This window comes from Gracilinanus agilis, chromosome 3 (assembly GCF_016433145.1).
Source record: "Gracilinanus agilis isolate LMUSP501 chromosome 3, AgileGrace, whole genome shotgun sequence".
Taxonomy (NCBI): Eukaryota; Metazoa; Chordata; class Mammalia; order Didelphimorphia; family Didelphidae; genus Gracilinanus; species Gracilinanus agilis.
Genome location: NC_058132.1, coordinates 74,373,103 through 74,397,295, shown reverse-complemented (window position 1 = coordinate 74,397,295; position 24,193 = coordinate 74,373,103). Strand labels below are relative to the sequence as shown.

The 24,193-nt window shown below is 41.3% G+C and overlaps 1 protein-coding gene across 2 annotated transcripts; it reads right to left on the bottom strand.

The window, feature by feature from the left end:
• Window positions 1-1,259: 1,259 nt before the first annotated feature.
• RNF19B (ring finger protein 19B) lies at window positions 1,260-24,158 on the bottom strand. Of its 2 annotated transcripts, none has more exons than XM_044667989.1 (9): window positions 23,413-24,158; window positions 10,086-10,291; window positions 8,511-8,655; window positions 7,299-7,461; window positions 6,688-6,802; window positions 5,355-5,495; window positions 4,126-4,333; window positions 2,813-2,944; window positions 1,260-2,057 (listed from the first exon to the last, which is right to left on the bottom strand). In XM_044667989.1, the coding sequence occupies exons 1-9, from the start codon at window positions 24,042-24,044 to the stop codon at window positions 1,610-1,612; spliced, it is 2,190 nt and encodes a 729-aa protein (XP_044523924.1). In that variant the 5' UTR covers window positions 24,045-24,158; the 3' UTR covers window positions 1,260-1,609. The 2 variants fall into 2 exon arrangements, with proteins under 2 accessions (XP_044523924.1, XP_044523926.1); XM_044667991.1 differs by having other exon boundaries at window positions 1,965-2,512.
• Window positions 24,159-24,193: the final 35 nt, after the last annotated feature.

Here is a 24,193-nt window from a genome sequence, read left to right as displayed (position 1 = left end):
ATTTCTTCTTGGGGTGGGGGTGGGATCCCTGGTCTTGTGGATTAGAGCTGATCAATTATAGAAAACACTTCCAATGAATCTGAAAAATATATACTGAGTACAGGACTTCAGTGGGGCAGTAACAAAGATGAAGAATAATCTCTACCCTATCTGGTGTTTGGCTTTTTGGTTAAGACATGTGACTTCATCAGTCTAGCAGAACATTTAAAACATATCTACAAAATGAGGTAGAGTCACAAGATACTCTTCCACTGGGGGAAATGTTCCTTGTTGCTAACTTAGCCTGTGCCACAGGGAAGTCTGGTCTCGTCCTTACTTTTAGAAAATATTTCAGAGCAGAAGTCTTAGGATAGTCAAAGGGAGTGCTATATACAAATGGGTACTCTTTAAAGCTATTTTCTCCTACCAAAAGTGTCTGAGACGACAAATGAAACCAGCTCAGGTGTCAGGAAGTTGTAACTATCAGGTCTGGGGAGGTAGGATCTCTAAGAAAATGCTAGTGCATCAATTAACTGGATTTCCCACCGACACCGCTATCTGTCAGTGATAGCTGGTATGCTCAAGAGGGTTCTAACAGTGTGTGCAAGGTTGTAGTCCTTTGCTTCATGGTACAGTTCAGTCTGGGTCATGAAGGAAAAAGATCCTTTTGCAAAGGAAGAAGGCAGCAAGCTTCCTCTGGCCCTGAACCGAAGGAGGATGTGCTGATCGGACTCCTGTCTTGCTGATGTGCAGGATGAATTGGCCAAAGGGAAGAAGACAGGGGTGAAAGGTCTCATCTAACTAAGAGAGCCTAACACGAGGGAAGGGCAGAGTCCAGAGCTAGGATGAATCAGGGGTTGCCCTATCCTCTCCCACAAGGAATAACGCTTCTTGTCACCCTCCTTATTCCCCATTATGATCCTGTACCAGGCCCTGGAAATCAACTGTAGGAAGGAAAGGCTCAAAGTGAAGTTTCACGAAGAAAGACACAGAGTGGCCTCTAGAGGGCGAACGGGTTCCATCCCAGCGCTCTGCCAGCACAAGCAGCCGGATTTAAGGTGCCCCTAAGAAGAAATAAGGTCTCATCCTGCTTTGTCTTTCTAGGAGCAGCAGCTCAATGGACAACTCTACTTCTGTATGGTCTGCACATATTTCCTTTCCTAAGACATTCCACCTAACACATGCAGAGCTCAGACCTTTCAAAATGGAGTATGTCCTCTTCAATCCACCATTTAGATCTGCAAGATACCTGTTCCCTACCAAGGAAAATGAAATCTGAGCAGGATTACGACAGAAATCTTTATTAAAATGTGTCCTTCAGTAATATGTTTGCATACATACAATATACACACACATACATATATACACTCTGACACACCTCACGGATCACCACCAGCAGTTTAACCAATAAATTAAAACTAAAAAAAGGGGGATAGAGGGAAGGGGATGGTGGAACCAACAGGGTAAAATTTCCATGTTTTATCTTGTAAGAAATGGCATCTTTCCCAGAATTACACTGGGGGGTAAACCTCTGACCAGAGAATGAATATTAGAAATAAAATACATTAACTAAAAAAGTTTCCAAGAGATGCAGTTACAAGTGTGCTTCTCTAGACAGCAGCCTTCTGCTTCATACTCTGATTTCTATATCTTCCAGCTTCAAGACCATTTCCTCTGACTTATGCCCCTCTCCTTGGGCACAGTGGTTCATATGGGCACTTGGGCTCTGTGCACCTCTGGCTCGGGGAGTATGGGGATGGGCCGCAGTCTGGGAGCGGGGGGAACCACATTCGTCTGATGTGATGTCCGGCACATCATCTGACTGTGTGTCTGAGCTCTCCAGGTCGCTCCGAATACTCTCTGGCTGGGCCAAGGTGATGTCCCAAGTTTTGCTGGCAATACAGTCCTTATGATCACAGCTTTGGTGTTTGCAGGGTGGCTCCTCCTCGCTGCCTTCCTCATTCTCTGCCATCTGGGCATGAACATGTAGAGAGTCCTCTGTGCTACTTCCACTAACCAGCTGGTAGTGGCTAGGTTTGGCCTCAATGTCCACTTGGATTTCCATGTTGTTGCACTCTCTGGGGAGACAAAATCCGCTTTGCTGAGTCAAGGATTATGGTTTTATGTATGAGGGGGTTTGAGGGTTCAAGGGAGAAATATTTAGAGACGCCACTGTGGCCCAGAGATTCTCTTTCAAAAAGAATTTTTACTCCTAAATGGAAGAACTAAAACTGAAATAATACAACCTACCTCTCAAGGTGCTAGCTTACTTTCTAAATATTGACAGAGCACATGGACAAAGAACTCTGCTAATTTCTACAGGCTAGTGTTTACAATTTTTTTTATTAAGAGAAACTGAAAGGGTTACAAAGTCTCATCCATTCTCAGTTAAAACAAACCAAGAAGTATCCTTCTAATCCCAGTTTCATCTGACTTTTTCAGCATAAGTAGCCAAGACACCTGGGAGAGGAACACATTAGCCACGCTCATCACCACATAAAGGAGGTAATCCCAGGCCAGCTTCTCCAGAAACCTAGAAAACCAGGAATTCAGAGTCCCATGACTTGAGGAACACAAATATAATCCCTTGAATCCTATGTGGGTAGCACTGCTTGACTCCAGTGGAAGATGATGCATGAAAGTAAAAGCTATGCCAAGTGTAGAAGCCAGAACACTTCTATGCATAAGAACTCCAAAGGGAATCCAAGACCAGAGATTCCGCCCCCCACCCATTGGAAGCACAGGACCCTACAGGCAAAGAGCAGCCTGTCTTCTCTATAAGCCTAACAACAAAGAGAACAAAATGCCTCCTCCATTCCAGCTGCTCACTTACCTGTCCTGGGGGTTGTAGGAACTGATTATGGAACCGGCCATTGCCCGAGTGCTGGCGTTGTCACTAATGGCGCCAAGACTGGCTGTGTCTTTGGGGAAAATTTCCTTTTGGATATCAGCTTGGACTTCTAGCCTGTGTGAAAAGAGAGGAGGCATCCAAGTACGTAAGAAAGGAGCCTCCAGATGGACTGCTTCCTCTCCTGGCTCCTTTGGCACCCTCCTTCCAATCAGGATGATGTGGCCTTCTTTCCCCACAAGCACAAACTGAAAAGGAGCCTTCATTTCCTCTACATTGAGATGGGCCAGAGTCAGACTTAACAAAACAACAAATGCAAAGTCCCCCAGTAGCCACCCTCCTTTAGTGACAGAGAGTGGGCTGAGTGGTGCCTCAGTGCTTAGTGAAATGAACAGTTCCTGTGGCAGCCTTGTGCTTCTCCAAAAGTGGTTTCACATACGGTCACACACAGCTGACTCATTCACTTCTTGGGAAGAAGATGATTTCACAGAACTCAACAGCTGGATTGGCTGAGCTGCAATTTCAGCAAGTCAGTCTCCAATGATGTGTCTACTGTTATCCAGGGGAGTTCGGTTTTTCAAAGGCATGGCAGGGAGCACTGCTGACTGTGGGGGCGGGATCCCCTGCCATTAGGAGCTCTTGGCAAGAGACAGCCTGAGCTCACAAACCCAAGCTGGGTCAAAGGAAGCCTGAGGCAACATTAAGGAGTCTCCACCATGTTTCCTGATCTCTTTTGTTAACCTCATTTGCCTTTTCAGAAATTAGCTAACAATAGAAAAATGTTATGTATGGATAGAGTGGAAAAAGCTCTATACTTGGAGGTTCTGGCTTCTATTCTCTCCCTGATTCACTGGGGGAACCTGAGCCTAGCCATAGCCTTTGGGCTCTTGATGATGTGCCTGGAGCGGAGTATTTGCAAATGAATGGGAAGGTAAGGGACAGAGGAAAAAAGATGACAAATATAAGTGTTCATTAATCAAGGCAATAGTTTAGTAATGATAGCTGACATTTCTATCTTGCTTTATTTATGACTTACACTTTCCTTGTAATCCTGAGAATTAGGTCATTCAAGTAGCAGATGACCCCTATTTTTGCAGATAAAGAGTGTCAGAGAAGCAAAGGGACCTGGACCTGCCCTATGGCACCAGATGCTCATACTTCAAAAGCCCAGCTCTTTGCACCCTACCAGTCATATTGCCCTTGCCAAGATCACCTGGCCAACAAAGCTATTAAGACCCAACCAAAACATGGCCTTAGAAAAGGACAAATTTATTCCCTATCAAGATTAGTTTGCCTACCTGCTGTACTTTCCCTTGCCGCTAGAGAGAACACCGCCACTCAGAGTACCTCCAGAGAGAGCTGCAAAGCTGGCTGTCTCACTATAGTTGCCCTGCATGACGCTGAGTCCATCTGTGGGGCTCCCACTGGTACTCAGCACACTGGTCAGACCTTCAATGCTGCTCTCCCCAATGCTGGGGTTCTTCAGGGCCCGCCAGGCATCAGCCACTATGGACAGAAGAAAACATTCTCAATAAATAATGAATAACATTAAAGGGATGATGATCTGCCCATTTTCATAACAGCCTCCCCACATGCTACTTGACATTATTATTGTCATTGATACAGGAATTAGTGAAGATTGAACCTTCAGGGGCAGCTGGGTAGCTCAGTGGAGTGAGAGTCAGGCCTAGAGACAGGAGGTCCTAGGTTCAAACCCGGCCTCAGCCACTTCCCAGCTGTGTGACCCTGGGCAAGTCACTTGACCCCCATTGCCCACCCTTACCAATCTTCCACCTATGAGACAATACACCAAAGTACAAGAGTTTAAAAAAAAAAAAAGATTGAACCTTCAATCAAAAGCATGGGAAGTCTGTATTGTTATAGGGAAATCATGGGAAAGCAGGAAATGCTAGCAAAGCAGAGACAGGGAGATTCCAGATCTCTGGAGAGTGAGTTTCTCCAGGGGCAGTTGGATTTTTCTCCACTTATGTAATAGATACAGCTAAGAGGTAGGATTTGAGCGCAGGGCTTCCAGACTCCAAGTCTATCCACTAGTGTCATATACTACACTACTACTATTTATAAATAGCAATTGAACATAGAATTGAAAACTGAAGGAACCAAATAGGTCATTTGGCCTAAGCCCCTTAACACTTTATAGACAAGGAAAAAGATGTGTGAGGTCACTCAGGCTCAGGACATGGACACCATCCTGAGGACAGACTGCTGTTGAGGGAGGAGATTCAAATGTTCTAGCTGGGAAAACCCTCACTGCTGTTCAGTCCTATAGCTCTTCTGGCTCCCCAGTCCAAGGATTTTTCCACTATACCACATGGCCATCAGCTTATTTTTGTCATAATGTGTCAGTATCAGAGGAATTAACCTACTAACTCCAGCACAAAGAAATGAGGTTAAAATATCAGCCCCCACAGAGCTTATAAGCTATTGAAATCCTCCCACAACAGTCTCTCCGTAAAAGGCATTGAATTTTTTCTTATTTTGGACAGAAAAAAAGTTCTGTCTTTACCTGTGATTGGACCATCATCTTCATCAAATTCAATTTTCACACCTTTTCCATTGGCAGTGCTAACTCCACAACCTCCTCCACGACAGAGAGAAATAGGTACAACCCCATAAACATATGCCAACATAATAGGGACACCGATACCTGAAAAGGAATGAGGCACAGCAATGAGGATGGATCAGCAACAAAGTCTCATCTCAAAGCTTGACAGAAGATACAGGCAACACTCTCTTCTAAATGAAGCAGGAGAGAAGAATAATTGGCCTTATTCTTCAAGAGGACAATTAAAATGTTCATCCAGGTCAGTGAGGAGAGACAGAGACAAGTCAGAGAATGTCCAGAGGAGAACAATCAGGGTGGTGAGAGGTAGACAGCAGGCTATCTAGAGACCATGCCATAAATGGGTTGGCTGAAGGAACCAGAAATGTCTAACCTAAGAAGGGTTGGGGGTTTAGGGTGTTCTATAGCTGTATTCAAGTATTTGAAGGGCTGTTGCATAAAAAAGTGAGGGGTTAGGCTTAAGGAGAGCAGAATAGATATGAAGCCAAAGGATCCAACTTCAGCCCAATTTAAGTTAGCGTTACCACAAATTGCAGCTATCTAAAAGTAGGTAGCCTTTACTACTATTATGAGGAAGAGTTTAGATATTTAGTGAAATTAGCACCTAGGCTGTCAGATAAGACCTGAAGGTTCCAAGGATGGAATTGTGGCAAGGAAGGAAGTGATTTCCTGAGAGACTTTGTTATGGCTGAGAGAGCAGTTGGATGCTGAAAACTGTCTCCAGGGAAGAGCCCAGGAAAGAGTGGATTTGTCTCCTAGAAGAAATACCTGTCTGTGGGAAATTCAAGTTGAGCAGGAGGATCGGACTTGGGTGATGGACATCCCAAGAGGATTCAAGCTCCTTGTTTTTTGCCCTTTTAGATTAATTTTGCTGAGGACCTGTGCTAGATCATCGTGGGAACAGAAGTGAATTCAAGCTTGTAAGACACCCAATTCACCTTCCAGCTTTTTAGGCTAATCCAGGCAGCCTGGGTTAAAATAGTGTAGATCCTGACCCAACTCCCAGTTCCTGAGTTTGTCCTTAGATAATGGGTTAGGGTGACCTCTCTCTACTGCCCTTACCCTTTAAAGTCATTATTAAAAAGTGTTTATTATTCCTGTTGTGTCTTTACCTAGAGAAGTAATTCTGTGGCTACCCATTTACATGAGGAAGTTATAAATCTCAGAGCTGCACAGGACCTGAGAAAACTGGCATGAATGAAGGCTTCTGTTTTCCTGATTAAGGCCCTGAGGCCCTGGCCCAAGGGTTCCCAAGAGAGCTACAATCCCTACTTACCAACACTAACAGCAGCAATAACCGGGGATGCAATGACTGACAGGGTCACGCCACCTGTGATGGCTAAATTCCTCTTGTGCTTTGAAGTCTTCTTTCCCTCATACCTGCTGTGGATCTGAGAAACCAAATAAAAATCCAGGTCAGAAGTCTGCTCTCTTTGCTAGAAGTGGGAAGCTAAAGAACAGAGAGACATTCACATAAGAACAAGAAACAAAACTTGACTGTTCTGCTATGTACATTAAAAAAAACAAACCAAATCCCATCTCCTATTCTCCAAGGGGAACCTGCCTAACCCAGGCTTCTACAGGAATTGGCTCCTGTAGGAAAAGTGAGCATTAGCCAGAGACAAGCAACTCAGGGGAATCAGCTATGGAACATTTCACCTTTAAAGTTACTTGTTTGAATCAGGCCAAGGCTGGTAACAGAAACTTTCAGATCACATGGGGTTTAAGAAAATCCATTTAAGAAATGAAAGGTATTTTTATCCCAGAACCAGCTGGTTTCCGGAGAGCTCTGCAATACTGGCTGTTTTTCTCCTTCCTGTCTTTTATTCAACAGACATCAAGTGCTCACTCAGATACACACTGAGGGCCCACCATGGTGTGCCTTACCTTTCTGCCAACATAAACAGGGATGCCAATGACCATGGCAGGAATGGCAATACCAGCAATGAGGGAAATGCCCACTGGAGCACCAATCAAGGTACCCAGCTGCCAAAGGATCTTCTTCTTACGACTCCATGGCTTCTTGCCCCAGAATGTACAGCCAGAGGGGCTATAGAGAAAATGAATGCTGGCATTATTAATTCTGTGTTTATAGGGGGACTCTCTTTAAAGAGCAAGAACTTCCTTGTTTCTGATTTGATGACAGTGGGCTCAGAGAATTGTCAAAAAACCAGAAGCAAGGAATAACTACAGAATACAGGCTCTACAAGCTCTCTCCTCTAGTAAGACAAACCTAATTTGGACTTAGTGATAGAATGCTGTCTAACTCCGGAGAAAGAACTGTTGAAGTCAGAATGCAGATGAAAGCATATGATTTTTCAATTGTTTATTGGTTTATATTGTGGGGTTCTGGTTTTATAAGATTTCTCACTTACAAAATGAACAATGTGGAAATATTGTTTTGTATGATAATACATATATAACCCAGATCAAATTGCTTGACAGTACCAGGAAGGGAAAGGAAGGGAGGGAGATAAGTTCAATCATATAACTTAGGAAAACGTGTGAAAATTGTTATAACATATAATTGGTTAAAATTTTTAATTAATTAATAAACTCAAGTTTTGTGGTGCACACACACACACACACACACAAAAAAAGACAAACCTAATTTGCAACTTCCTACCTTCTAACCTTTACAAAAGGGAGCAATACCTTTGCTCCACTTTTCCCTTGGCAAGTCTCTGAACTGTAAAAATCTTGCCCTCTACTCCCCTCCTCCAAGCAGCTTTCCCTGACTGATCTCATCCAAGGCATGGTACAACACCCATTTCAGAAGTACCCTACATGTCACCAAACAGTTTCCAACAGTTATACAGCACATTTTTATGTGCATATTTTTTAAAAAGTTCCCCCCTCAAGGTCTCTGTGCCTGGTGAATATTCAGCAAATACTGACTGCCTGCTCTAACACAGAAATTCAAGGTCTAAGGAGCAGAGGGAATTTATTTTTTGAGGCTTTTCAAAACGTAATGGTCTGAGCCCTGGAGACAATACACTCTGATTAGATTTTTCCCCCCCTTATCTTTATATCCCAAACCAATTCAGATTTCTTTTATGCCTCTCCACCTAAACAAGAATATTGCTTCTTCAAGCTCACCTGAGATAATGCAAGTCTGAGATTTCTTTCATACAAAGCCAACAAAACTCACAGCCACACACTGCGCAGGTCATGTGATTGCAGCTCCCATCATTCATCTTGATGATATACGCACTGCAGCGTGGGCAAGGCTTGATATCATCCGCTGTTGAGAAGGGAAGAAAAGAAACAAGCTTGGCTTGACTTAAATGCAGTTCCCCAGGAATCACCCAGAGTAAAAAAGAAAGGCAGTAAAGTCCCTAGACAAAGATTCCACTCTGGGACATTACTGTTCTGTTCCCAAGTTCAAACTTCACAACAGACCATCAATGGCTGAGAGCTGTGGTGTTTCTCAGCTTCTCTTGAAGAGATGAGTAGTTAACACAAAATTAAAATTCCCACCACCTAACTGCCCATGGAAAAATCTAGAAGGGGGTCACCAGAAATTAAGTTTAGAAATGGACTTCTTTCTGTCCTGAAAAAAATAAAATAAAAATAAAGACGGGGGAAGGGGGGGGTAAGATAGATTCATTTTTCAGTTTCATTCAAATATTAGAATTGATGTTAAAGGAGCCCATAGCCCTTGGGTGAGATACTAGAGAATGACACATTTCTCAAAATGAAATGCAAAGAGTTGAATATGCTTTTGTAGCATGTCTGTTCCTGCTGATTTTCACAATAAGCTCATAACCGGCACATTACGATTGAAGAATCTATGCCAGGAAAAATCAAGTGCTAAAATCTTCCCTTTATATTCCACCCCTCCCCTCCCATGACATCACTAAAGAAGGATTCATAAAAGCCAATAAACTTATCTAAACACTGAAATAGACTTGTTAGTAACTTAGTTGTAAAAGCCTGGAATTAAATGTGTGACACATCTATAAAGTTTATTATGAAGACTATGCTATGGAAAGCACCTAATGCTTCCTGAATCTTTTACAATTCGATAAATTGGAGTAATACAGTGGAAAGAGTGCTAGTCTTGGGATCAGGAGACCTGAGCTCAAATCCCAGATATAGCTGCATGACCATGATATCAAGTCATTTAACCTGAGTCTGTTTCATCATCTTTAATATTAGAATAATATTTGTACTACCTACAATACTATGGGCTGTTGTAAGGCAAGTAAGAGTTTTGTAATTCCCACAAGTGTTACAGAAATATACTATTATCATTAATAATAATCAGTCATACACTTTAACCTAATGGGAACAACAGGAGACAGATCTAAAAAGGCTTAACCCAGATTAAATACTTCACTTTTCATTGTGTGTAAAAAATCCAGCAGATATTATCCAATTGATCTCTAAAGCTCTAAGGCCTACCATAGAAAGAGGACCAGGTTCTGGGAATAAAGAATCCAGCTGATGATTCTGATACTACCCAGCTTTACCAACCAGAAAAGGAAACTATGTATTTGCAGCTAAGCTGTTCAGAATGTACAACGTTCTGGAAGAACTTTCCAAATAAAACTCACTGCCAGGTGTGTCAAAAGAACATCCCTTGGATCCCAGGAAGCCCAACCTAATAGATGGATCATCTTTTTCATTATTAGACTTGTGTTGCTATAAGCCTAGAGGAAGAAACCGTACCTGGCCCGGATTCTTGGCCATAACTGAGACCTGACGTGTGCTTGGTCCGTACTCGCAGAGTCTGTGCCCTCTGCTGACGGGCCATATCGCACGTTTGATTCGGATGCCATATCTGCTTGCAGTGGTAGCAGAATTCAGTCTGGCAGCCTTCCCTCTCGCAGGTCAACTTTGGGCAGCTGGCACAGCCATAGGCAATAACGGCATAGCTGAGTATGGAAACAGGAAGAGACACCAGTAAGGTGAGAATGCTCTCACAGAGACTGGCACTAAGAGATGGACAGCATTGTGTTTGGCAGACCACCCTGACAGTCAATAAAGGAAAAACAAACTCTTGCAGACCTGAGCCAACTATATAACACATCCCATCTGTGAGTGCAAAAGATTTGACTTTACTCTAATGAGAAATATCTATTTATACCATGAATCTACTGAACTAGAAGTGACCTTTTCCTATTACTTCTGTATACTCTCAAGGATCTGTGATGTGGGTAGGTAGTCTCTGAAATGAAGCAGATGAAATCTAGTTTTATTTTTAAAATTGCTTCAAGCAGTCTTTTATTCCAGTAAGTCTTATAAATTGCAGGCTGAACAATTATCTCTGAGCTTGCTATATTTTCAGGGGGATTATATATTTTGTATTATATGACAGGGAAACACTTTCCCAACTAATATGGCCTTAGAACATTTGGGGTTTGAAATATATTGGAGAAATCTATAAAGTTGGTCTGGAAATACAGAATACCCCTACCTACTATTTGAGGGAATATTCCTAGGTAGGGCTGGAAAATTTCTGGAATAAAAGAAGATACATTTTTTGTACAAATTCTTTCCTATAAATATTTCCTGATATATACATGTAATTTCATATTCATTACTTTAAAGAGGAAAATACGGTTAGCACTGAAATTCTCACCAAAAAATGCTGGTCACACCACAGGGGATGTTGGTGTTCTTTGGAACTTAGTGTGATAAAATGTCGAAATAAAGGAAATGAAAATCAAGTCACAACATCCTGCCTGATCCCTAAAGCTTTAGCTGTTTGTATCAAGGAGAATCAATAAATCTAATTATGATCAATCATTTCTCATGGAAGCTGCTTTTATTCTCCCTCCAGATCTTGCTTAAAAAACAAAATCACAAACTTCCAAAGCCCTTGAGCCTGAGATTACTTGTTTTGTCTTGAGATTACTTGTTTCATTTCAGCCACCATATCACTTCATTATCTTATTAGTAAATGAGGTTACTTCTTTCTTTCATTTGCTTTAAGTCTTTTGATATGTATTCTATGTTTTTGAAACTTGTCAGCACTGATGCATTTTTAATTGTTCTTTCCAAATTTTAATTTCTACCACACCAAGCATTATTATTATTATTATAGCCTACCACAAATTTAATATATCCCATTGTGCAATTAATATTCTATTAAACCTTTCTGGAGTTCCTTAGTGGCCTTAGCTGACCTAATAACATGATAGTCATATATTCAGTACTCTTGTTTACAATAAAGCACAAATAAAATCCCTTTAAAGAAACAAATCAGAAAAAAAAAAGTTATGAGTTCTGGAAATTAGCCACACCACTTTTAAACTGGCCTATGAAAACACATGCTCTCTTTGGGCTCTGCTTCCATCACCACTGGGAGAGAGAAAAGGATAAAAATCAAAGTTAAAAGGACCAAGATTTAAAAGACTTCAGCAGATATATAAGCATTACCGAAAGGGAGTCAGACTTTTTCAGTTAAAAATTCAACTTGGGGCAACTAGTGGATAAGAGCATCAGGCCTGGAGTTGAATGAACCTGGTTTCAAATCTGGCCTCTGACATTTCCTAGCTGAGTGACCCTGGGCATGTCACTTCAATTGCCTAGTCCTTACTGTTTTTCTGTCTTGGAATCAATACTAAGACAGAAGGGTAAGGGTTTTAAAAAAAGAATCACTATATTAAAGGACTTTTAAGTAAGGGTTAAAAAAAATTTCAACTCAATTTTTTACTTTTTAAAAAATATTTAATATGCTGAAGTTAAACACGAAATACAAATGAATATTACCATATACAAAGATACATTACCACATACAAAGACAAAAAGGAGATTGTATAGGAAACTGAATCTTTGTAGCTTGTTCAACTTGCTTTATACCTTCTACATGTAGTTATCAAAGCATCTCTTGCTGTATATATCCAGTCTGGTCTCTTCTTTGAGGCTGCCACCACCCTGAGACAGAATCTCTTCATCTTGTGCTTGGTGAGTCTGCCTGCCTCAGATGTCTCTCCAATCTTTCTACTCAGCGGTCAAAGTAATCTTCCCAAAATTGTATGACAGAAACTAGCTACAGATCAACATCTTATACTGTATACTAAGATAAGATATTAGACATAAGCAAATTAGGGGAATGTGGAATAGTTTAGATATCATATCTATGGATAAAGGGAAAATTTATGACCAAATAAGAGATAGAGAGCACGAGATGTAAAATGGATAATTTTGATTACATTAAATTTAAAAGGTCTTGCACAAACAAAACCAATGCAATCAAGATTAGAGGGAAAGTAGAAAGCTGTGATTAAAAAATTTTAACACCCTTTGATAAACACCTCATTTCTCAAATATATAAAGAACTGAATACAAGTCATTCCCCAATTGAAAAATGGTCAAAGGATATGGAACAGGTAGTTTTCAGATGAAAAAATTAAAACTAGCTATAGTCTCATTTAAAAAGCTCCAAATCACTATTGATGAGAGAAATGCAAATTAAAACATTCTGATGTTGTACCACTCCCACATCTATCAGATTGGCTAATATGACAGAAAAGGAAAATGACAACAAATTGGAGGTATGTGGAAAAGCAGGACACTACAGCACTGTTGGTAGAGTTGTGAAATGATCCAAGCATTCTGGGGAGCAATTTGGAATCATGCCCAAAGGGCTATAAAATTTCGCATAACCTTTGATCCATCAATACCACTACTAAGTCTGTATCTCAAAAGAGATTAAGGGGAAAGGACCTATTTATACAAAAATACTTATAGCAGCTCTTTTTGTGATGGCAAAGAATTAGAAATTGAGGGGATACCAATCAATTGGGGAATGGCTGAACAAGTTGGGGTATGATTGTAAAGAAATATTATTGTGTTATAAAAAATGATGAGCAGGCTGATTTCAGAAAAACATGGAAAGACTTACACAAACGGATGCAGAGTAAAGTGAGCAGAATCAGGGGAACACTGTACACGATAATAGCAATATTGCACCATAATTAGTTATAATGACAGCAATATTCACCAATGCAGTGACCTAAGACAATTCTGAAGGACTTTTTATCTTAAGATGAAATATCCTATGTACCTCCTCCTCCAGGGAAAAAACTGATGGAGTCTGAATGCAGATTAAAGTATACTATTTTAATTTTATCTTCTTTGTGGGTTTTTTTTGGGGGGTGGGGGTGGAATATGTGTCTTCTACAATATGAATAATATGGAAAAGTTTTGCATGACATTACAATCTATATTCTAAACTGCTTACTGTTTTGGAAGGGGAAGAGAATTTGCAACTCAAAATTTTAGAAAAATAATGTTAAAAATTCTACATGTTATTGTGGAAAAAAATGGAAAAACAGTAAAAAAAGAAAAAACCCAACAATGATTCTAATATATGCAACTGGAAATTAAAAAAAAACAAAACACAACAAAGTGATCTTCCTAAAACTCAGGTCTGTCCATATCAGCCCCCAATTCAATAAACTCCAGTGGCTCTCCATAATCAAATATAAAACATCTGTTTAGTTTTCAAAGTAGCCTTTATAACTTGGCCTCTTCCTAACTTTCCAGTCTTCTTATACTTCACTCACCTCCTTCTCCATATAAGACCCAATAACATTTATCTCCTTATGTATTTCATCTTTTTGACTTTAGAGAGTTTTTACTGGCTAAAATGCTCTCCTCCTTCCTAATCTCCATCTTCTTGGCTTCCTTCAAGTCTTAGCTAAAAATCTTGGGCCTCTCTAATCTTAGTGCCTTCACTCTGAAATTATCTCCAATATTGTCACCCCTCTTAAACTTTGGAGTTCTTGAGAGGAAAAAGGAGTGTCTTCTTGGCTTTCTTTGCAACCTCAGAGCTTTAACACAATGAATGGCACCTAGTTGTTAGCTGACTGACTCTAAGTGGGGAAAATACACTCTTTGCATGAGACAATGTATAAAAAGTGCTCTATAAACCTTAAAGTAGTACTATCTATACAAATGTTAGTTATGATTTACACCTCAGGGGTTATTATAGGAAGAACATTTCATAAACCTTAAGAGTTATAAAGATAGGAGTCATTTTCATTATCAAATGAAATAACAATTGTCAAGCACTTAGCATGTTGTCTGATACATTAAGTGCTATAAAACTGTTGGCTATTATTATTATAGTTCTCAACTTCACCATATTTTCTCCAGATTGCTTTTGAAGGTAAGGGTCTTGAGGATTTCTGGAGAAGTCTGCTTAATTAATTGGCTAATTTAGATTACATTAAAGTCCTTTCAAAGGAGAACAAATGGAAAATTGGTAAATGTGTCACTACAAATGATTCATGTCCTGTGGGAGTTTTGAACAAATGCACCATGATGTGTGATCTAGGTGCAAAATAATTACTAAAGATAAACATTTCTCCTGAATAAAGTCACATGCCTACTATTTAGTCTTAAGAAGACAGGATAAAAGAACAAGACCAAGTTCTAATAAACAAGACAAGTGAATTAACTTCTGAAGAAAAGAATGCCAGATTCTTTGGTGGTCAGTCTAATGCTTTAAGCACTTTATAAGCCTTCCACACTACTCACCACAAGTTGGAGACAGGGTACTATGCAATTTCAAAATAGAAAAGAGAATAGAGACTATTATAACACTTCGTGTTCTGGATTATATGGTTTCAATTTCAAGGATAGAATGAGGAAAGTACTTTGTAGATCATACATATCCATATAAGTATGTATGCAAAAGCATATCAAGAAATTCTAGTAATCTATTGCTATGACACAAGAGTTCCTGAGAACATGACACTGGGCTTTCCAGTTTGGCACCTCCATTTCTCTAAGCTAACTGACTCACTGCATGATACTGGGTTAATCACAAGTCTTCTCAAACCTTAGTTTCCACCCACAAAATGGAGACATGGGTAACATTCCACTCAAGCCCTAGCTGCTGTTAGAGAGTACATCCCTATTTTCTTTCCTAGGACAATCTGACCCTAATTCTGACATTCTTCTTTTACCTCCAACTTATAAGAGCATCTCATTCCAAAACCATCCTTAGTTAACAAGCCTTTATGAAGAAGTGATAACAATGTCCTAAGCACTGTGTTAAACATACTGGATACAAAGAAAGGCAAAAATGGGTAACTGCCCTCAAAGAGCTACCATTCAAATGGGAAAGACAATCTGTTATCAATAACTATGAATAATGTAAAAGGAGATATTATTAGAGGGGGGGAAAGAGAGCCAGGGAAGCTGGGGGGGGGGAGGGCACACCAGGCAAACATGGGGGACAGTCAGTGTAAAGGGACTGAGTCAGGAAATAAGAGTATTGTGCTTGAGGAACATCAATTAGGCCAGTGCAGATGGATCTTAAAGTATATGGATGGGGAAGGGGGATTGGGGTTGTGGCTCTACAGACTGAAAGCCAAGCCTAGAGATAGCAAGTTTTGGTTTCAAATCTGGCCTCAGATACTTTGTGTGACCCTGGGGCAAGTCACCTAACCCCAAGTGCCTAGTCCTTACCCCTCCCCTTCTGCTTGGAACCAATATGCCATATTGATTCTAAGAATGAAGATAAGGATTTAAAAAAAAGTATATGGTTGGGAATGGAAAAAAAAGGAAGAAAACTAGAAAGGCAGGAAGGGGCCATGTTGTGAAGGTCTTTAAAATATTTTATCTTGGAAGTTAACAGGGAGCCATTGCAATTTAATGAGTAAAAGGAGAAAAGAGACACAACACGGCCAGATCTGCACTTTAGGAAAAGCCCTTTGGCAACTGAGCAGAGGAGAGTCAGAGGCAGGGAAACCAATCAGAAGGTTATTACAATAGCCCAAGAGAGAGATGATGAAGGCCTGGACTAAGGTGGTGGCCGTTCGAGTGGAGAGTTGGGGACTTCCGTGAGAGATATAAAGGTAGAAATGACAAGATCTGGCCACAGATTGGGTATGTGGGAAAAGCTGAAGAAGAGTAGAGAATGACAGTGAGGTTGAGAGGCTGGGTTGACTGGAAGGATGATGGTGGCAGCCCTCCCTCACTGTAAGAGGAAATAGAAGAGTGGCAGAGGTCAAGATGATGAGCTGTTTTGGACATGCTGAGTTGAAGACATTAGGAGAGATTATTAGATGGGAATCACCTGCATAGAAATATGCCCTACCTGAAGTACTCTGTTCTTCTATAATTCTATTGATGACAGTCTCAGGCTCCTAGCTCCCTTCTAATGACAGCTGCCATTTACACTGCTTTTCAATTACAGAGAACACTCCTTATATTCCCCTTGGGAGCAAAGGGACCACACAAAGATTATACTCATTTTGCAGGTGACAAAAAGTTGGCTCAGAGAACTTAACACAGGAGGGCCAGGAGACTGTACCTAGATGTTCTAAGTCAATTGCTTTGTCATACTAGGATGAATCCCCAACAAATAATTCAGAGTTGTTAGAAAGGGAGGTACACAAACTAAGGGAATATGCACACTAACTTCAATAGACTTCCCCTCATTTTGTTTTATACTATTTTCTGAACCTTTAGGAAACAATGAATATGCCAAGCACCAAAGAGCTGGTGCAACTGATTTGAAACCCAGAAAAAAGAGTCACATTAGGAAGAAGATCTTGGATTATATGCCAACAGAACCCTGTTGTCAAGGAGATTTGTTCTTCTGTTGTCTGTCCTTCTCATTTAGTAGGCAACGTTACTACTCACTTACAAATGGATACAGAGCATGTGAATGGTGGATGTTGTGGGTCAAGTGGTCAACAATGATTTGGGATTATTAAGGTTGGCCTTGCTTATGAAGGAGATCTATAAATCTCTCTTCAACACCCCTTCAATTCTTGTTTCCTCCATCAGGCTGTTCCTGTGACAAATTAAATTTAGGGGTCTCAAAGACATAGTACATGATGATCCTTGTTTTTGATTAAAATTAGGAAGATGAGGCACAAATTAGAAAAATTAAATAAAACTTGGACATTGCTAGTATTTATTTCTTGGTGCCTTTGAAGAGATGTAACAAAGACACAAGAAAAGAGATCCCTGTGGATTGATGTAGTTAGGCTACCCTGAAGTGGTGGTAGTAGCAAGGACCTCTGTCCTTGCTCTCTGTCTCTCATGCAAGAAGCAAAACCCAAGGTCCTGACAGGTATACTGTAGACTGTTCATAGGAAGAGACTGTGGCTTCCTCCCCAACATATTATAAAGCAGTGCTGTGGCATTTACAATTTCTCAGTGTTAATAAAATGAACATACAAGTAGGAAGAACAAAGTCCACATTCCTAGTTTGAGATAAGAAAAGGAAAAGGAAATGTAGGAAGGATAAGCTGAAAAAAACCCCAGGTACTACATGGCATCTAACATTGTGTGGCTCTGAATTACATTATCCTAAGGCCTTACCAGTTCTAAAATTTGAAGAATTTATTAGGCTAGTCCAGCTGGGGTGAAGTGTTCATTTTGTGAGTAACAGAACATGTGAAAAGTTTAGGTTTTATTTTCTAGACAAATGGGAGTAACTGACTAATGACTGAATAAGGAAGGGACATGATGAGAAAGTTATTTCTGGATAAGCTAATCTAAAACTAATCTGTAATAACAGTTTAGTGGGTGCCAATGGGTTAATGTGTGACCTTTACAAAGGGAAAGATTTTTACCATGGATCTTCTAGAAATAATATTTAATCCAAAGCCTAATCAGGAGATACTTCTAGGTAGTGAAGAACTCTTTAGATCACACTCCTCTGTCTATCTTGCACTAGAAAAAGCATTAAATGGGCAAAATGGTCTTGGTATGTATATACTGCAGAAAAATTAAGGTAAAAAAAATCCATTTAATTCCATCAATGTCTCAACAAGCAAACTCCCTTGGTGATTAGCTCTGAGGTAGAGACATCCACAAGGTTTAATTATACAACATAATACTGATATCACTTTAAAGGGGACCAGGACAATTTCCAGTTAACTACCAGAATAGTGTATATATACCAAGGCCACAAGGGACACAATTCTAACCAATTTTAAGCTATTCTAAGCAACAATGTTTAATATTCTTGCTATCCATACAAACTAGCACTCGTGAAAACTAGGTCTATAACAGGAATTGAGGTCTTTTCCCTCTTGTATTTGTATTTTGACCCTGATAGATTACAAGGTCTTACATTAAAATTATGGGTACTAATGTATCAGATGCCTAGGAGACAGTGGGAACAATCTTAACCACAAGTCAGGAGACCTAGTTTCTAAGCACTGCCTGACTTGTCCTGTGACCTTGAGTAAGCTATAACTGCCTATTCTTCATTCTGTAAATAGGGGTTCAACCAATCACCTTCCCTTTAAAATGAGACTTTTACTAAAATCTCAATCTGTGGGGCAGCTAGGTAACACAGTAGAGAGTGTCAGTGTCAGGCTTGGAGTCAGAAGGCCTTGAGTTCAAACCTGGTCTAAAGACACATCCTAGATGTGACACCCTGGGCAAGTCACTTAATTGAAATTGCCTAACCTTTGTTGCTATTCTGTCTTAGAACTGATACTAAGACAGAAAAGTAAGGGTTTCCCCAAAAAAAGTAATCACAATATACTCAGAAAACTTGCTAATAAACTACCATTACTACTAAATACTTCTTTTTGAAACTTTACCTTCTGTCACAGTATCTAGTTAATTGGCGTTAAGTGACTTGTCTAGGATGATCACAGAGCTTAAAAGTATTTGAGACCAGGTTTGAAACCAGGTCCTCCTGACTCTAGGCCTGGCCCTCTATCTACTGGGCTACCTAGTTGCCTCCCTACCAAATACTTTTTAACCTACTTACTAGACTCACATAGCCTCACAATCATGCCCCCTCTAACTTCCCCCGACCTTATAATTACTCCCTTCCTTACCACCCCCTTTCTTATTCCCCTTCTCTATAGGGTAAGATAGGATTCTCAAAAAATAGATTTACATATTTAGAATTAGAAGACACCTTAAAAGTCATACAGACTAAACACCCTTATTTTATAAGATGAAGAAACTGAAGTATGGGAAAATGATGTACTTTTGTCACGGGCCCAAAGGAACTAAGTGGCAGAGCCAATATTAGAACTAAGGTCCTCTGATGGCAAACCCAACCCTGTTGCTATTATGCTACTCCTCTACATTCATCTTCGAATAGGTCTTTTTTAACTTACTGTTTTGCATATGTATTTTTAGGGCTAGTTTCCGGAAAGCCAATATCAACTTAAGTCTTTTAGGGCTAAAAAGTCAATTTCCAAATTAAATGCATAAGCTTTAATTTGACTTAACTATTGTGATAATTAATTTCTGAAGTATGTTTAAAATTTAAATTCCTACTTCAATATTAAAAACCACAATTTAAATTCTATTCCCCTGGAGTCTGTCATGACAAAATCAACTACTAATAAAAGAAGGGTTTCATTCTCTATTCCATAATTTTCTAGTATTAGTTGAAAGGACTCCGCAGGTCACCTAGTCCAACCACTTTGCTTTACAGATGAATATTGTCTTTGAACTAAGCTCCTTTAACTCCAATTCTTCTGTACCATACTGCAGTCTTTATGTATGACAAATTGAGGCAATGAGATTCTGACCTCACCAATCAATGAATCAACACACAGAGACATACATCCTAACCTCTCAACTACCTACATCCATTTTGTGGCATGGCTTGACCAAAAACAGGAAAAACACTATATAATTTCTGTTCTCTGAATCATTTTAAAAATGATTAGTAATTGAAGATAAATAGACCAAAGAGCACACATCTTTCCCATTTCGACTTCAAGTGCTTAGGGATTGAGGAATAGAATGGAAGGCTACAGAGTACAATGCTGGGAAAATCTGGGATGCTCAAACTACTTTTTGCCATTCCCAGGCCAAGTTGAGGGGATGAGCTTATATTAATCATTATCACTATCAATAAGCATTTATCCAGGCTTACTAAATGCCATGCTATGCTAAAGTTGTGATTTACATAATCTTCACTTTAAAACAAACACCAATTATATCAATGTAGTGAGAACACAGGAAACTAAGGCCTGAAACCAGTAAATTTTGAGGCATTCATTAGAAAAGGTAATATGATGGAGAGGCCTAGTGGCCATATCCCAAGGAACTCATCCACTCAGGAAGCAAAAAAATGCCAAAGTTACTGTGTATTTACATAACATCTCTAACTGAAGACTTCAACATACTTTGCAAACATTAATTAAGATTCACAAGTGGGATAGAAATTATGCCTATTTCATAGCAGAAGAAAAACATGAAGTGAATTTGACAATGAAGGTAGAAGTCTGAAACAGACCCCAATTCTACTAGCCTCAGCTCTACTGTACTACCACAGCCTGCCAAAAAAATACTATGATGAACTGAGGGTTTCACTGACAAATGTTTACTTTCTAAATCAGACTTCCTTCTCCCCAACTCCTCATTATCAATGTCAGAACTGGAAGAGATCTTCAAGATAAAGTCCAATGCTTTCATTACAGAGATGAGGAAAATGTAGATATTAGATAATTTAGAAAATTCTTATGGATGGAGGGATAGTCACATTTTTTAAAAGTTCAGTTCATATTTTTCATTTCTTTTATCAGCAAAATTGAAGGAAGACTTCCTGTATTTTAGGTGAACTGCCTATAGGGAACTTATGGGAGGATATGGACAGTAGTAACACAGAATAGGCAGTCATAGATAAATAGTAATCTGAAATATCCAAACTAATATCGCATCCACTTAAGTATATTTTTCTCACAACCTAAGGATGAACACTAAATGACCCTGATACATCTTATCACCAAATTCAACAGAAAACACTGAATTCAATTCAGTAATTATTTACTGAACATGGTAGAATGGGAAGTCAGGAGACAGGAGTTCCAGTCTTGACTCTAATATTTAGTTTGCCTGAGCTGTGGTTTCTTTTCTGAAAAATTAACACAACACCATTTGTATTACCAGTCTTACAGAGTTGTAAGGAAAATACTTTGGAAATGTAAATTATCATTTCTCCTACTAGGACTTTGTCAATTTTTATTGAAGAGGAAGAGAAGTAAAAAATATTAGTATCTGAATAATCAAGTGCAAAAAGAAATCCTATGGAGAGATGTACCAGATGGTTAGGGACACGGTTCCATTTCCTTGTTAAAAATGAATAGGATAATATCACTAAGGTAAAGTGTACATGGTCTTCCAAAAACAATTTATATACTTTTGCTTTGTATTAAAAAGCTTGAATACCAAAAAGTGTAACTCCTCTCCCTCTCTCAAGGTCTCAGTCAATAACAAATGCCAACCAAAGGAAGAGACTATACCCCAAGACTACAAAGTCTGGACCTTATCAATAGAAAGCAGGTATCATTTAGCACAGATAAAGAGACTTTGGCCACAATATCTCAAAGAACTTTAGAAACTCCATCTCATCCTGGTTAAATAACACACCATTTAGAAACAAGTTCTTCTGACACCTTAGTAATGATGTCCCTGTTGTTATTAATGACATTCCTTTCTGTGAAATTTGGTAAGACACAAATTACAATTATTTTCCTTCTTCAAAAAACTTGAAAAAAGCATGTTACAAGCACTTACTAAAGAATTACATTCTTATCATTAAGAATACTCCCCACCAACTCTAATACTTTCTTCCCCAATCCTAATCCCACCCCCCTCAAAGTAACTCACATTTATATAGCTTTTTCCTCAACAACCCTAGGAGATAAATGCAAGTCTTATTCCCATTTTACACAAGAAGCAATAGAAGCTTTGAGAGGTTAACTGACTTGCCCACAGTCACACAGTCTGGGAAAGATTTGAACCCAACACTTGTACAATTTTGCTGCCTCAGTGGGGAAATTATTTGTTCAAGGTCATATTCCAAGGTTCAAGACCCAATCCTGTAGGCTAACCCCTTAAACTAGAGGTCCTTTCTAGAGATTCAATGAATGCAGTAGGGTTGGATGAGAAAAAGTGCCCCAAAAACCTCATCTCCAGGCGAGAGAATATCTGTCTCCTTCCAACAATTTATTTTCTGTAAAAAAAATTAAGCAACCCTATGAATACCAAACATTTATCTACCATCGGGAGCACAATTCTCAAAGGCGACTAACTTAAGAGCTCTTTTCTTCTTCAAGCTGGTCTATGAGCATCCTCATTTCAACTTTACTTAGGGGACACCTTTTCTCTTTACAAAAGAAAGGCTTTGCTTCACATCTCCTTGCCTCTACCAGGGCTGCTAGGATCAATGGGTTACCCACAATCAATCTGTCAGTTACGGGCCTAGTGGAACCTCCCTGGACTGCTCGTTGCACTAGTGCTGCTGTTCTCCCCACTACTGATGATGTAACCCCCTCCCCCCTCCCCTTCTGCAATGATGTTTTCACCATCCCATATTCTCGGGATAAACCAGCCTCCCCTTCCTCAAAGATCTTTGTGCCATACCATTTTTGCAGGGTATGGCGTCGTGCACCAAAGTATCTTACTGCCTCAGGACAGAACAGTCCCCCCAGTCCACCTCCCCACTGAGGTGATGCTTTTTTTTTTTTTTTGCTAGGGCTGTTTCCTTTTCCTCTCTCTCGATGGTTTTTCCCCAAACCATTCTGATTGAAAAGAAAGCTTCGGCCCCTACCTAATCTCTACCGTGAAAAAAGGGGATTTCCCTTCGCCTCTGAAAGGATGCCCCCCTCCCATCATTTTGGTTTCATCCCACCTTTCCGAGTCCGAAAATACACGAGCACAAGCAAGAGAAAAAGAGCTGTGCCTCCTTTGGCAGTAAGGGGATTTCCCCACCTGCTTTCGCCCTGGGGCAGCCTCTTTTCCTCTCCAAAAGATGTGACGAGGTGACGAGCCCCCTGCCCCGCCTTCAGCTAAGGGGAAACCCGCACTAGCCCTAGACTGGCAGTGGACCCAGCCACGAGGAGCGCCGGGCAGCGGGATCCCCTGCTCACCGCACCTTTAACTAAGAGAACGCCCGCGCTAGCCCTCGAGGGGCAGTGGCTGTGGCCACGAGGGGGCAGCGGGATTCCCCGCTTTGCGGACGCCCCCTCCCCCCCGCCCAAGCGAGGGGCCTGGACCACGAGCCCTGTGGCCGCCCCACGCCCCTGACAGCGCTGCTCACCCGCAGTCTGGCGCCGGGCACCAGCGGCAGTCCGGGTCCGAGGCCAGGTAGCGGCGCAGCATGAACTCCTCGTACTTGTGCATGAGCGGAGGATCTGCGAGCAGAAGGCGGATGTCGTGCGGGTTGAGGCGTTCGCTGCACTCGGGGCAGCTGACGGGCACGCGGCTCTCGCTGATCTCTAGGCGCAGGTAGTGGCGGAGGCAGTCTCGGCACGAGCGGTGCGGGCAGCTCAGCAGGCGCGGGGCGCGCTCGGGCGGTAGGCGCACCAGGCACAGTGGGCACTCCACCTCATCGCCGCCGGGCCCGGGGCCCTCCTCGTCCGTAGCCTCCACGGTTGCCGCCGCCACCGCAACCTCGGCCTCCGGGACGGACTCGGCGGGAGGTGCCTCAGGCGGGGCCGGCGGCGGCGGCGGGGGTGGGGGCGGCGCTGGAGGCTCGACCGGGGCCGGGGCCGGAGCCAGGGCCGGCGGTGGGGGTTTGGCACGGGCCCGGCGGCTGCGGCCCGCGGGGAGGAGAACGAGGCTGGAGAGGAAGCGGTGCCGCCGCCCGCCACCCCCTCGGCACTTGGGGTCCGGTGTGGCCGCGGGCAGGGATGTAGAGCGAGGAGACTCGGAGTCCTTCTCGGAGCCCATTGCGTTGACTGGGCTCCTCTTCGGCTTCGGCCGAAACGAAGAGCCGACTCCTCCCCCTAGCCTCAGCCGCCTCCTCTTAGCCTCGGCTCGGCCCGGCCGCAGCCGCCGCTGCCGCCGCTACGTCCCCGTCCGTCTTTACGTCCGCTTCC